The sequence below is a fragment of the Trachinotus anak genome, unplaced genomic scaffold (assembly GCF_046630095.1).
Source record: "Trachinotus anak isolate AG129_WGS33_773 ecotype Australia unplaced genomic scaffold, CSIRO_AGI_Tana_v1 ptg000011l, whole genome shotgun sequence".
Lineage (NCBI taxonomy): Eukaryota > Metazoa > Chordata > Actinopteri > Carangiformes > Carangidae > Trachinotus > Trachinotus anak.
Window position 1 is genome coordinate 27,293,360 of NW_027273862.1, and position 12,336 is coordinate 27,305,695.

Sequence of the window (12,336 nt, forward strand, 5' to 3'; positions counted from 1 at the left end):
AAATCAGCTAGAAAAAAAGTCATCAAAATGCTGCAGGATAACCAACTATTTACAGAGTTATGTTACATATAAAAAATGTACATAGCAAAGAAGGCTAAACATTCATTGTTTGTGAGTAATAAACAGACAGACTGGTCAAATGCTTCAACAACATCCACACCTCTCAGAGCTTTTCACAAGACAAACAGAGTCAGCCTCTTTGTGCTCACAAAGACTGTAGCAGGAGAGCCTCTATGAATTACACAGACACACATATGGACAAAGAACATTTGCCACAAATCCGAAAAAGTCTTCACAAATCTGGTTCCATGCTTTAAGTCTTGACAGTGCTGAAATCTGCTCCGGGGGGGCAAATGCACATCAAGCTTTTTGCTTCCATTTGGAGATCAGGGTGAATGTTGCATAGCATCGGTGACAAAAACACTGAAAGTGATGGAAGCCGTGCTGAACGACATGACCCCGGCTTTAAACGTATGCCTGCCCTTTTCCAGAAGGCAGGTTAGGAGGTTCACAACAAAGAGGAAAGTACAATAACTTTATTTTTTAAGCCATAGAAATGATTATAAACTTTTACATGTCATTCACCACAAGTACCTTTACACCTTTTAACCTCCGATTAATTATATCACTATAAACAAAGCAGCATATACACTAGTTTTCACTTAATTAGGTCAACGTGTTTGTTATGACGCTTTTGTTCATCACAAATCACAATCAGAACAGACAATGAGCGTGGCGAAAGCATAGTTGAAGGATGGGGATGAGGTATAAAATCAACATGTCTTCTTAAACTTCCTTCACCCAATCAACCTGCAAACGCTTCCGATTTCGAGCACCAAAACACATCTATTACATTTTTCTTTCCTGCTAGTGGTCCAAATATTTACACCAGCGTCTCAGCACTGGGCCATACATGCATACAACTTAATTTAAAAACCCAAAGTACTGCTTCTCATTCACGTCTCTTCAATCCCACGGCATTGGTGTTTGATATGATGCAAGGTCAACGCCGCTCCTTGACAACCAGAGGGGGCTCAAGGGGAGAGTTGCCTCAGAGCCCTGTTAAGTTTACAGCCATTTAGACAAATAAAGAATCAGCAAATGCACATAGTCTGTTCGAAAAAGAGTAAGGCATTGTTTGTTAGAGTTCAGTCCAGCACCAAAGGAGAGTTGTGCTACAACAGCCTGCTTGGGCCAATGTGCATGGAGATGTCAAAGGTCTATGAGGGGTTAAAGCAAGAACTTAGAAGTGGTAGAGGCGTTGTTTGTGAAATGACACGGAAAGATACAATACAGATAGAAAAGGACATGGTTCTGTTGGAGGTTTTCTTCCTGTTAAAAGGGAGTTTTTCCTCCCCCCTGTCGCCAAGCGCTTGCTCGTTGTGGGAACTGTTGGGTTTTTCTCTGTAACAAAGTAAGGTCTTGACCTTACCCTGTAAAGTGCCTTGAGATAATGTATATTATGATTTGGCGCTATACAAATAAAATTGAATTGAATTGAATTGAATCTTAAACATTGTTAAAGTTAAAAGGATGAATCAAGCCATGGTGAATGTTAATTTCCCAGTTAGCACCATTTCCTCCTGAAAGTCTTTGATTTCTGTGAGAATTTTGTAAAACAGACTTTGTTCTTGCTTTGCTTTGTAAAATTAGCTGCAGATGTTGTACTGGATAAGCTTTTTGATTCCAGTAGGACTGACTGGTGTCTGTGTTTACACAGAGGCAGGATGTAACCACTGAGGACCTTGATGCCAGTTTCCAAAAAAAAAAAGTGTCGGTAAGATTGTGGTGAGATTTTTTTTTTGGTTCAACTGACTTTTTTTCTTTTTTCCACAGAGTTTTCTGGTGAAGCATTTTGGCCTCAGTGTTTGTTACAGTGTTGATATTATGGATATACATATAAACACACCAGTTTTCATCATTTTGTCCACTAAGAGCTCTGAATGCAGACATTTAACTCAAAAACATGGTGTATGGTGAGAATTATTTTTATTACTGCTCTCTTAATTATTTTTTGTGGACCATCATCTTTTTTACTACACAATTTTTTAAATTAATGATCTCTCTGAGGAGTTTTAGGAAGTGAGAGGGGCATTCTGTAAGACTTAACATTCACTTGGGCTCAGTTTCTCCTCCAGCAATCACGCATCTTCAGCTGTAGAGGAGGAGGAGAAGCAGAAAGTGGCTGGCTGTTCATCCATCCATCCAACTGGCAGCAGCCTCATGGGAGCTCTCAGCAGCAAGAAGCTCAGGTTCACTGATGCTCCAGAGACAAGGGCTTGTATTGCCATCTGCAGGCTGCACAGGCGCACTGCAGTGGGGCAGGTCCAGGAGCAGCTGGAGCCAATGCTGCAGCTCAGTGAAGGATGGAGGACTCCTGGCTGGTGTTTACGTATGCTGATGGCTGGATGATGATGATGATGATGATGATGGTAATGATGATGCCTCACTAACAGTGACAGGCTGTGTGCTTTTATTCTGTCTGTCTGAAGTAGATGTCACGCTCCTGACAGGAGCCACGGGCCACAGCGGTGAAAAAAAAAAAGAAAAGACAAAACAAAACAGCGCAGTGCAGTAGAAACTTTTGTTGCCCATTTTCTGAAATGCAATTTTAACTTTATTTGTCTTTTAAATATTTGGGTTACCTGCACCCAAATTAAGGTGGCTGGATTTTGTGGCATGAAATTATGCTCTCAACAAGACGTTCTCAGAGCGAGAACATTTCTTATAAAAAGTTTCTCCTGAAAACTGATCCCAGTGTTGCGTTTTGACGGCATCACAGGGTCGACTCCAGCGACGAGTCCAGGATGTCGTCCTGGTGGCTGTTGCTGTTGGAGTCGCTGTCATAGCTCTGCGGGCTCGACGACGTCGCTGCCTCCTTCAGACGCATCAGCATGTTCATCTGTCGGCAAAACGAGTGTCAGTGTGAGCAAGCAGTTCTCTTCAGAGACTGTACGTTCAGGATTATTTTATTTGACTCTTCCACTAAAAATCTTTGACCAAAAATAAATAAGTTAACTCAAGGTTCATTAACTTGCAAGCTATGATGCTGACAACAAACAGTTAAATCTCACTGTTGTAAGACAAACTTTATATTTGTGCATGACTGACCTGACTATTTGTTTAAATGCTCAGTAACAAATGTTCTTCTTCATGTGTGTTTTTGCTCACCAGTGGGTCTGCATCGCTGTCACTCTGTGGAGGCTCTTTCCTGACTCCTTCTCTTGGGGCCAAATAGCCATCGAACCCCACATCCTCTGGACGGAGCTGCAGCAGCGGGGGCCAGTCAGCTGGAGTGGGCGTGGCCGACCACGGGTAGGTGTCGATCACCCAAGCAGCTGGGTCCTCCCACGCAGCCCTGCGGCCGTACAGCTACAGAGACACAGATGATAACACTGTAAAATACTAGAAGATGCTCTGAGGCAGATTTAGTGTGTTTGTGAGGAATCACTGAAGGTCAGTTTCATGTGAAGATGCATTTGGGGAGAAAAAATTTAATGAAATTAAATCTCAATGACAGCAGGGAAGACTGAAAACTGCTCTGAATTTGTCTAAAAAAATAACATTATTATTTTTATTGTATATTGGTGGTTTGTACTATATTTTCTGGAATCATTTTGTGTGATTCCAGCTGCTAAATTTCTTTAAACATGATGCATTTATTTTAGAAATATGAATAACTTAATATAAATTGTCTAATTTTAAAGTTAAGTTTTTCAGGTGGAGATTTTTTACTCAGTAAAAAGTGTTTCCATTTCAGTTCAGTTTCAAATTCCTCCTCTGAACTCTGCCATTCAGGATCCCCTTCACTCTCACTCAGATAATTAGCTGTGGTAATTACTTGCTGCCTAATTAAATCAGATGCTAATTACACGCAGATTAACAGTACAAATTGAATCCATTTCACTTTGATGAACATAACCCTGGTCCTCTGAGAGGGCAAATCGGAACAATTCTGTCTTTCTCAAACTCATTACGCTTCTGCTTAATTCAGATGGATCCTTTAAACACCCCCTCAGGACGTCAAATCAAGGTTCTGTATTAATTAGTTTTATTGTTACCTCTAAAAAATAATGTGAAAGTCCCACATCTGAGCCACCATGTGCAGACAAACTGTGTGATTTTTGTTACCTGCAGTCCCTCCCGTACGGCCTCCAGCATGTAGGGGATGATGGAGTAGTTCCAGAGGTCAGTGAACCAAACCCTGGATCCCTCCACGTCCATGGGACATGACAGGAAGAGACGAGGTCCTGTACAGCACAGAGCAGCGAGGTAAGACACTGTTCGTTTATGGACTGACTTTTAATAACTGATCCTCCATTAATCGTGCAACGTCCTCTTACCGATGGTGACGTCAGAGGAGCTGTGCGTCTCCAGGAAGCGGTTAAGGTGGTGCCAAACCCGCGGGATCCAGTCAATGATCTTCACCAGCTCCGTGTTGCGTGTTCGGCTGCCGATCTCCGTCTCGATCAGCTTCCTCCTCAGGTAACGACCGAGGAAGCCTTTCACCGGCTCCATGTGGTTGGCACACAGCACCCACCTGATCAGAGAACACACAGGCATATCATACAAAAGATTAAATCTTTCCCACAGATGAACCCACAGAGATTAAATTTTAAACAACCAGATGCCAAGTGTGAGCAGCAGTTTACCTGAAGTTGTGGTGAAGCTGCAGGTTGGGGGCAGATGATGTGGCTTGGCTCATGGTGCCAATAATGTAGGGGCTGAGAGGAAAGAAAAACTCTGATCAGTACTGTGTCTCTGGTTAAAATCAGTCCTGTATGTTGTATCATACTTAAAACATCACTAGACATGTGTTAAATAGAATGGTTGAAGGTTTTGCTCTGTTTTTTATCATCTTGTAAAATTGAAAATTGAATTGAAAACATTTAATCACAAGTGAATTGAAGCAGATGATTGTGCAGATGAATATGTGTGTGCAAACTGACCAGTGCTGGTAGTTGCAGTTGAAGAGGCCATTGAAGATCTCTCCCAGGGAGCTGATATGGTGCAGGTTGTCCAGAATGACCACCAGAGGGCTCTCCACCCCCGGCACACCGCTGCACTGCTCGGCCAGACCTGACAGGTACTGACGCAGTTCCTGCAGAGAGAGAGGACATTTGAAATCATGAAACCGTAAGCAGTTTTTTTATATCTTCTTTGAGCATCATTGTTTTCATCACAGATCCTTTTAGGCCTATGTCAACCAAAAAGCTTAGAAGATAGAAAGTTGTTATTGAGCTCTTTATCCATCTTTCTGGTGCTCTTTTCTTTCCAAACTCTATTAATGCCAAAATGCTATTTTTTAATCATACTTTAGAAACTTTAAAGTGGTGTTGTGTATGTGAGGTAATTATCTATAACCAGTGTATAGAGTCAGATCAGCAGCTGGGAGCACCGGCACACAGGCTGAGTGATGTGCTGCTGTGGACGAGCCTATGTGCAAAAATGTGTTTTAGCCACTTTAAAACATGCCCATGGAAAGAAAGATAATATCAGTTTAAGTGTAGGCTTCACAACTTTATCTTCAACCATTAAACAGCTCTTTCTTTCCTGTTGAACCGTTGAACTACAGTATTCCTACACACAAACGCAACTACAAGTAATAGAGTGGAATCCAGTAGTTCAACGGTTCACAAACTGTAGAAGAAAGTGCTGTTTGATGGCAAGATAAAGCAGTGAAAATATTAGAAATATATATATATATTTTTTACATGCAATTTTTGCTTTCAGTTGTTATGGTTCTCATTTGAAGTATGAAAATTGGATTTAAAATTTATCACAAAGTGGAATAGAATTAAATTTCAACACTAGAGAACAGACAAATTCAGACATCATCTGTTAAACATGGCTGCCAGTGTGTTTTGTGACCCACTAAAGAGAAATTCTGCAAACATTTAGGTCTTAATGTGCATGTTTACCTTGCTGGACTTGTGGTCCACGTTAAATGTGACAACAGCGTGCGGGGTCAGAGGTCGGCCCTCCAGCAGCAGCAGGTGTCGAGACAGCTGACTGGCCAGGTAGGTCTTTCCTGTGCCGCTGGGGCCCGACAGGATGACTCGCCTGTGCTCCTTCAGCAGGGAGATGTAGCGCTGCAGCATCGGCTTCGGGATCAGGGTGTCGAACACCAGCGAGTCCACATTCTCACTGGTCACGCCTGGACACACACACACACACACACCCGTCAGGATATTCTTGTCAATGGAGAAAGCTGGTCTGCAGAGGATAGATGATGAGTTTCTGGAAATCTTATTGGACCATTAAATTACCAGCACTGTGAAGTTCGAACAGTTTTTACATCTTCTATCAACTGTTGATAGAAGACGTAATAACTTCTTAGACTGGAAGCAGCATCTTGACTTTATGAGACATCAGTACCTTTGAGCTGGATGCTGATGGTGTTGCTGTCTCCCACCAGGTACCCGCAGGGCAGCAGCTCAGGCGTGTGGGCGGCACTGAGGCTGCTGTGCCGGTGGATTTCTCCGATGTTGTATCCCTCCACACTGTCTGAGCTCAGGCCCAGCTGGCTCGCAGGGTCCACGTGGGTAATGTACTCCTGTCAGACACAACGTTTCTACATTTAGCAGCTTTTTAAATGAGTTTGTCTTTGTTCTTAATTTCTAATGTTTTTGCGGAACAGAAGCTAACTTCAGTGTGTGATTGAGAAAATTGTCTTTTCTACAACTGTGTTTGGAAAAGTGTGACAAAGTGTTTCTGACAGTGTGTTGTTATCTGATTGTGTTTGTCCATTGTTTACCTTGAAAAGGCGTCGGACCACTCCGTCCAGCACGTCCCACTTGGTTTTACCGCTCACACCAATGCAGCCAATCAGAAAATGGCGAGGCCGGCCCTCCTGCGAAGGGAAAACATGGCTGGTTTTAGATACCAAAAACTGTACAGGTAACACAATCACAGCCAATAACCAACAGTTTTCATTGTATATTTCAAACTGGTCTCACCTCTCCCCACTTGCTGTCCTCGTCCATGCTGACAACGATCTTGACGCGTCTCCCCTCCTTCCTCATCCCTCCTTCTCCGCCGGTATCATCCAGCAGCATGTCTGACAGGAGGGAAGAGTGAGTCAGACGAGGTGTGTACATTTCCAATGATCTCCCCATTAGCATGCTTATTAGTCAAAAATTTAAAATGTTAAATTTGTAAATTTGTTTCCATGTTTTCCCTTTTTAAGAAATCAATCAATCAATAAATGCAAGTAAATTCACACTGTTAATCCGGGTCCGTCTTACCGAGGCTGGTGGACTCACTGGTGGTGAGGTTGAGGCTCTGCTGGGACAGTCCAGGTCCTGGGGCCTGGCTGTTTGTGTGAGGGGGAGGAGAAGATGAGATGGAGGCCTGGGAGCCCGTCCTGCTGCCCACGTTCTCCAACTTCAGACGGTCATTCTCCAACTTCAGCTTCTCAATCTCCAGCTACAAACACAAAGGAAAAATTGAGGAAAAAATTGCCATATGTAGGTATCATCCCTCAAAGTGTCATCACAGTTAGCCCAGAGCTTTAGCATTTAGCAGTCAACTAGAGTGTGTGTGTGTGTGTGTATGTGTGTGTGCAGACCTGCATGCGGTTCATGGCCTCCCGGAGCTGGTCCAGCTGATGGGCGGAACTAAGAGCCTCCAGGCGGATGTCTGTCAGCTTCATCTCCTTCTCCCTGAGCTCACTCCGCAGCTGCATCACCGTCTCCGCCTCGCTGTCCAAACACTCTGACAATCTGTACACACATACACACACACACAGAGGACAGCACAGTTTAGTGATGTGAAATATTGTAATTTAAGCAGAGTTGGTTGCAGAACTGTTGAATAACTTCACGTTCAGATCAGATTTTACGGTTATATGTTTGTGTAGGACAAACTATCTCCTCAGTTATTGCACAATGACGTACAGATGATGATGTGTACATACAGTGTGTTGGAGTGTGTGTTCCTGAGCATGTGGCTGCCGCCTGTCGTGCCGTTGTGGGGCAGTTTGGGGGAGGACGGCAGAGACGAGTCCGTCATCTCCTCGATGTCGGAGTGAGAGGAGGCCGACTTGGGAGATTTCTTCTTGCTGAACGCTTGTTTGAAGGAGCTTCGCAGCTGCAGGTAGGAAACAGAGAGAGAGAGAGATGGTGAGCAGGCGAGGGACACTCTCCCAAATACACCAGGCTGAGAGGGAGAGGAGGAGTGTGCCGGGGGAAGGTGGAGGAAAACAGCTGTGAAAAAGTGCAAGTGAGTCAGAGGGAGAGAGGGAAATGTGGGTAAGTGTCTTATGACTTGAGCCGCAGCTCTGAGCACAAACTCTTGATATATGTGTTTGTGTGTGTGTGTGTGTGTGTGTGTGTGTGTGTGTGTGTGTGTGTGTGAGGTTTTAGGTTTAGTTTTTCAGACAGAGGGTGAGTGAATAGCTTCTGATTTATGCTCTTTGTGGCTCTTTTAATTTTCATATTCAAATTGATGAAAATCAGGTAATGAAAGACAATAGGATTAGAATGGTTTTCTTGGGGAAGCAGGTCACAGTGTGGACTGCTTTGACAGCCAGTATCCACTTCTGATTTCTTCTAAACTTAGAGACTATGATGTATAATTAGGAACATAACCCGCCCCCCAACATAAAACCCAAAACTAATTCATTTACATTCAATATATAATATATAAATATTCATATATTTATGTATATTTTTACATAAGAGCCAAACCTTAAATGTCATAATCTGTGATTGTGCTTGAAGAAGAAATCCACCATGAATACTTCATACTCCTTTCATCATAATTTAACAAGTTTGTGTGTTTTTTGCTCTGTGTAGTATTTTTTAAAATTTGGTATAAAGTGGCGCCTTTAAAAAGAAGCCTTCTTGATAATAAGGGATGTGCAGCAAATCCAGATATTCTTATAAAATATCTCAGCATTATGTCATGTCAATTGTGTTTGTCACCACAAATGGATGCAGAGGCACAAGCTGTATCACTGACACCCTTTTTTCTCAGTGTTAAAGTATTTTCAGGTGGATTTTTCCTTTCCAGAGCTGACTCAAGAGTCATAAGAGCAGTTTTTCAGGGGGAAGCAGTGTTGAGGAGGCGAGGAAAGGCACTACAGTGGCAGCAGAGGGCAAGAGGAGAGGAGGAGAAGGACAGAGGTTAGTAACCTAGAAAAGGTGCAGGGGTTAGGCAGCTTTGTTTCTTTGATTTCACACAGCATCCCATTCTTACCTCATAGACCTGCCACATGAAGCGAAGCAGAGGAAGACACAGAGACAAAACAGCACATGTTCATATGGGTTTGGGTGTGTTAATGTGTTACGGAGGAACAGAGATTAAACTCGAGGCCCCTACAAGACTAGAGCGGATTTCATTTGACTTCCAGGCAGCTGCAAACTAATTCTACATCACAGCCACCATGAAACTGAGGCTCTTTCATGATCCATTATATTCTCCCCACACAGCCCCTATACACTCTATATCACACACTGAGTGAGCAGCACCTGCACGGAGGAGCCTTCTGTGGGGTCTCATCTACACAAAGACTGACAGCTGGAAGCATGTCCACACACACACACACACACACACACACACACACACACACACACACACACACACACACACACACACACACACACACTCACTCACTCACTCACTCACTCACTCACTCACTCACTCACTCACTCACTCAGGAGGCCCATTTATTATCACTGTGACCTAAAGCAGGAAACTGCTTAACAGCTACCAGACAGCACCACACTGCTCTTCCAAAAAATTCAACAGCATCAGGATCAGATAGGAGAACCACAGGCGGCTAACACATCAGTCTACAGGACGACAGAGAGGGGAAAAAAAATCTGCGTACGTCATCGTCTCTGACTTGTCCTCCGGTGCACAAGAAAGTCTTTCAACAACAAAAAGGAAAAGCTCTTGTCTTTAAAGTTGTAAGTGAAAGTATGTGAGATGAAAACAATGAATGAGCTGATGTCCGGACTACACACTACTATCCAGTAAGTACTGATTTGGTGACGTGCAGGTAAAAAGGCGACTACTACAATAAAAGCACCTCTAGTCCACTTTTATTTATTTATATGTTGCTTTTTTTTCACCTGTAAATCACCAAATCGATTACATTACTTGATATTCAACAGGACAGAGTCTATGGAAATCCTAAGTGTATTCACCTTTTCTCCAGTGAAAGATGCCTGAAGGGGCAGAAACCCAAACATGTGACACCAACACACACATGGAAACACAAAGAGACAAAGACTAAAACAACAAACCAAGCGTCCCGGCTGTCTGCGTCTTACATCTTATCACAAACTGAAATCACGTCTCTCACAGTTCCATCATTTTTTATTTTCTTTCATCTTACCCAGTTCTTCTTGTTCTTCTTCTTGTTCTTGGCGTCAGAGTCCATGTTGGAGCCCACACTTGAATGGCTGGTTGCGCTGGCGACGCTGCTGACGCTGTCAGAGGAGTGCTGCCTCCTGATGCGCAGGTCTGGCTGCTGATTCTGCTGCTGCTGCTGCTGCTGCTGCTGTGGACTGCCGTTACTGCCGGCTGAGGAGAGACAGGCGACGACAGGAAGTGCATGAGTTTGTTTATGTATTTGGCTGAAAAATGTCTTTAATTAAATATCAAAAAGTGTGGTGCACTTTGACATGAGGTTTTCCTGCGACTACAGAAAAACAGCCTCCAACTTCTGTTATAAATGGATGGAGAGCATCATTCTGCTTTGAAGTGCAGGTAACCCCACAAGAGTCCATTTGATAAAGGAAGATCTGTCACATCTGGGTATCAGTAAAATGTTCTAGTTCCCATTCAGAAATGTAATATATGACATACGTCACCTATATTGTTATCACATATACACATCCTCTGGCTATATGAAGATACAAGTTCATAAATAGATGAAATACCCACAGAAACATATGTATATGTGCAAATATTAAACATCTATGTGATGCATTTTTATACAGTGTTGATATGTATTTAATGTATTTATGTATTTAATTGATATATGAACATTTATTAAAAAAACAAACATAAAAATTCTATATGTTTATATCTGTTTTTCTATCTTCTCATTCTGGGAAAGGGGTCTCAGACTTTTGGACCCAACTGTATAAAATATCAACATATATATTGACAAGCTTTGGGATGGATCTATAGTTATGTAACATACATACATAAACACACATATTTTCATTGGCTAGACATATATGCCAATATATGAAATTGTTTATTATTTGTTTTATAATGGCCTCACTGATCTGTCCCTCGTTTTCATACAAGACCACAGAATCTCTCTTATCTTACCTGTCCTGTCACCTTTAGGTGCGAGCTCAGGTGTGTTGATGACTCCGTTGATGGCAGCCTGAGCCACAGCGTTCTGCTTCTTCAGCAGCTCGATGGTCTTCCTCAGCTCATTTAGCTCAGAGTCCTGCACAGAGAAAATGACAAGAGGGTCAGGTCGAGCGCGGTGAGAGTAAATGTGGACTGTGATTAGTGCGCGGCGCAGGAGGAACTGTTTTCACCTTCTGCTCTGCCGTCAAGGTGAGACTCTTCAGTCTGATGGTCATGTTGCCCAGACTCTGTTCAAAGGCTGCCACCAGGTGAGCCTGCAGGAGAGACAGACGGGTTATAAATGTATGTTGTCGATGTGCAGCAGTCCCAGGTGCATAGAGCAAGAAGTTCAAAATAAATGTCACAAAAATAAATTTGTTGTTAACAACTACATGCATCCAACACTGTTCCAAACATCAGTCTGTAACTAGTACATAAACACAGCAAAGAAACTGTAGCTAAAGAGGGAAATTCTCCAGAATCAGAATCTAATGTGTCAGCCAGACTGCAGCTAAATTTCACCTGCTACTTTTTCAGATATCTGGTACAAACAGGACAGAAGACAAAACCTCAGTCTGATTTATGAAGACAGTGAAAAGGGATTCTCATAAACCTCTTCTGTATCCAAACTGAGAGAAACTGATCCTGGATCAGATCTGCTGTTCATGGAGGGGTAAAAGCTTAAAGGCAGTCATGGAGCTGGAGGCTTGTTTCCTGACAATACAGCTGAGGACACCAACAGAGAGCAAAATGAATGTGGAGAGTTTGTTTAAAGATTCGAGGGAGTGAAGACATCTCCACTGAGCTGTGAGCTGAGAAGATAAAACAGTTTACTGCATCCGAGCAACTGGACATGAGAAAAAACTGCTTCAACCTTGGCACTAAAACCCAAACATGACATCAGTTGAGTAATCTTCATACCAAAATGAAAACATAACCAAACCCAAATAATCATGCAAAAATAATAAAGTCCTGTGATAAACGATCGTCCCCTGTAGGTCAGTCAGCCTTTCTCAC

General features: G+C 42.8%; 1 protein-coding gene and 2 long non-coding RNA genes across 10 annotated transcripts in view; 2 read left to right on the plus strand and 1 right to left on the minus strand.

The window, feature by feature from the left end:
* Nucleotides 1–1,725: 1,725 nt before the first annotated feature.
* nav2a (neuron navigator 2a) overlaps nucleotides 1,726–12,336 on the minus strand; it is a 215,282-nt gene continuing 204,671 nt past the window's right edge. For all 7 annotated transcript variants that reach the window (XM_071489495.1, XM_071489496.1, XM_071489494.1 and 4 more), the window contains 16 exons: nucleotides 11,511–11,594; nucleotides 11,293–11,416; nucleotides 10,346–10,533; nucleotides 7,919–8,091; nucleotides 7,571–7,724; nucleotides 7,248–7,428; nucleotides 6,960–7,060; nucleotides 6,758–6,853; nucleotides 6,379–6,556; nucleotides 5,922–6,157; nucleotides 4,950–5,101; nucleotides 4,653–4,724; nucleotides 4,344–4,540; nucleotides 4,132–4,250; nucleotides 3,172–3,372; nucleotides 1,726–2,902 (listed from right to left, as the gene is read on the minus strand). In XM_071489495.1, the coding sequence (XP_071345596.1) occupies nucleotides 2,777–2,902; nucleotides 3,172–3,372; nucleotides 4,132–4,250; nucleotides 4,344–4,540; nucleotides 4,653–4,724; nucleotides 4,950–5,101; nucleotides 5,922–6,157; nucleotides 6,379–6,556; nucleotides 6,758–6,853; nucleotides 6,960–7,060; nucleotides 7,248–7,428; nucleotides 7,571–7,724; nucleotides 7,919–8,091; nucleotides 10,346–10,533; nucleotides 11,293–11,416; nucleotides 11,511–11,594 (2,382 nt within the window). In that variant the 3' untranslated portion in view covers nucleotides 1,726–2,776. The remainder of the gene's footprint in view (nucleotides 2,903–3,171; nucleotides 3,373–4,131; nucleotides 4,251–4,343; nucleotides 4,541–4,652; nucleotides 4,725–4,949; nucleotides 5,102–5,921; nucleotides 6,158–6,378; nucleotides 6,557–6,757; nucleotides 6,854–6,959; nucleotides 7,061–7,247; nucleotides 7,429–7,570; nucleotides 7,725–7,918; nucleotides 8,092–10,345; nucleotides 10,534–11,292; nucleotides 11,417–11,510; nucleotides 11,595–12,336) is intronic.
* Nucleotides 6,766–7,708, plus strand: LOC139628124 (uncharacterized). Of its 2 annotated transcripts, none has more exons than XR_011692694.1 (4): nucleotides 6,766–6,900; nucleotides 7,056–7,090; nucleotides 7,190–7,469; nucleotides 7,569–7,708. It is a non-coding gene; the product is annotated as an uncharacterized lncRNA (long non-coding RNA). The 2 variants fall into 2 exon arrangements; XR_011692695.1 differs by having other exon boundaries at nucleotides 6,785–6,900; nucleotides 7,053–7,090.
* On the plus strand, nucleotides 8,472–11,284 carry LOC139628125 (uncharacterized). The gene is made up of 3 exons (XR_011692696.1): nucleotides 8,472–9,128; nucleotides 10,384–10,568; nucleotides 10,658–11,284. It is a non-coding gene; the product is annotated as an uncharacterized lncRNA (long non-coding RNA).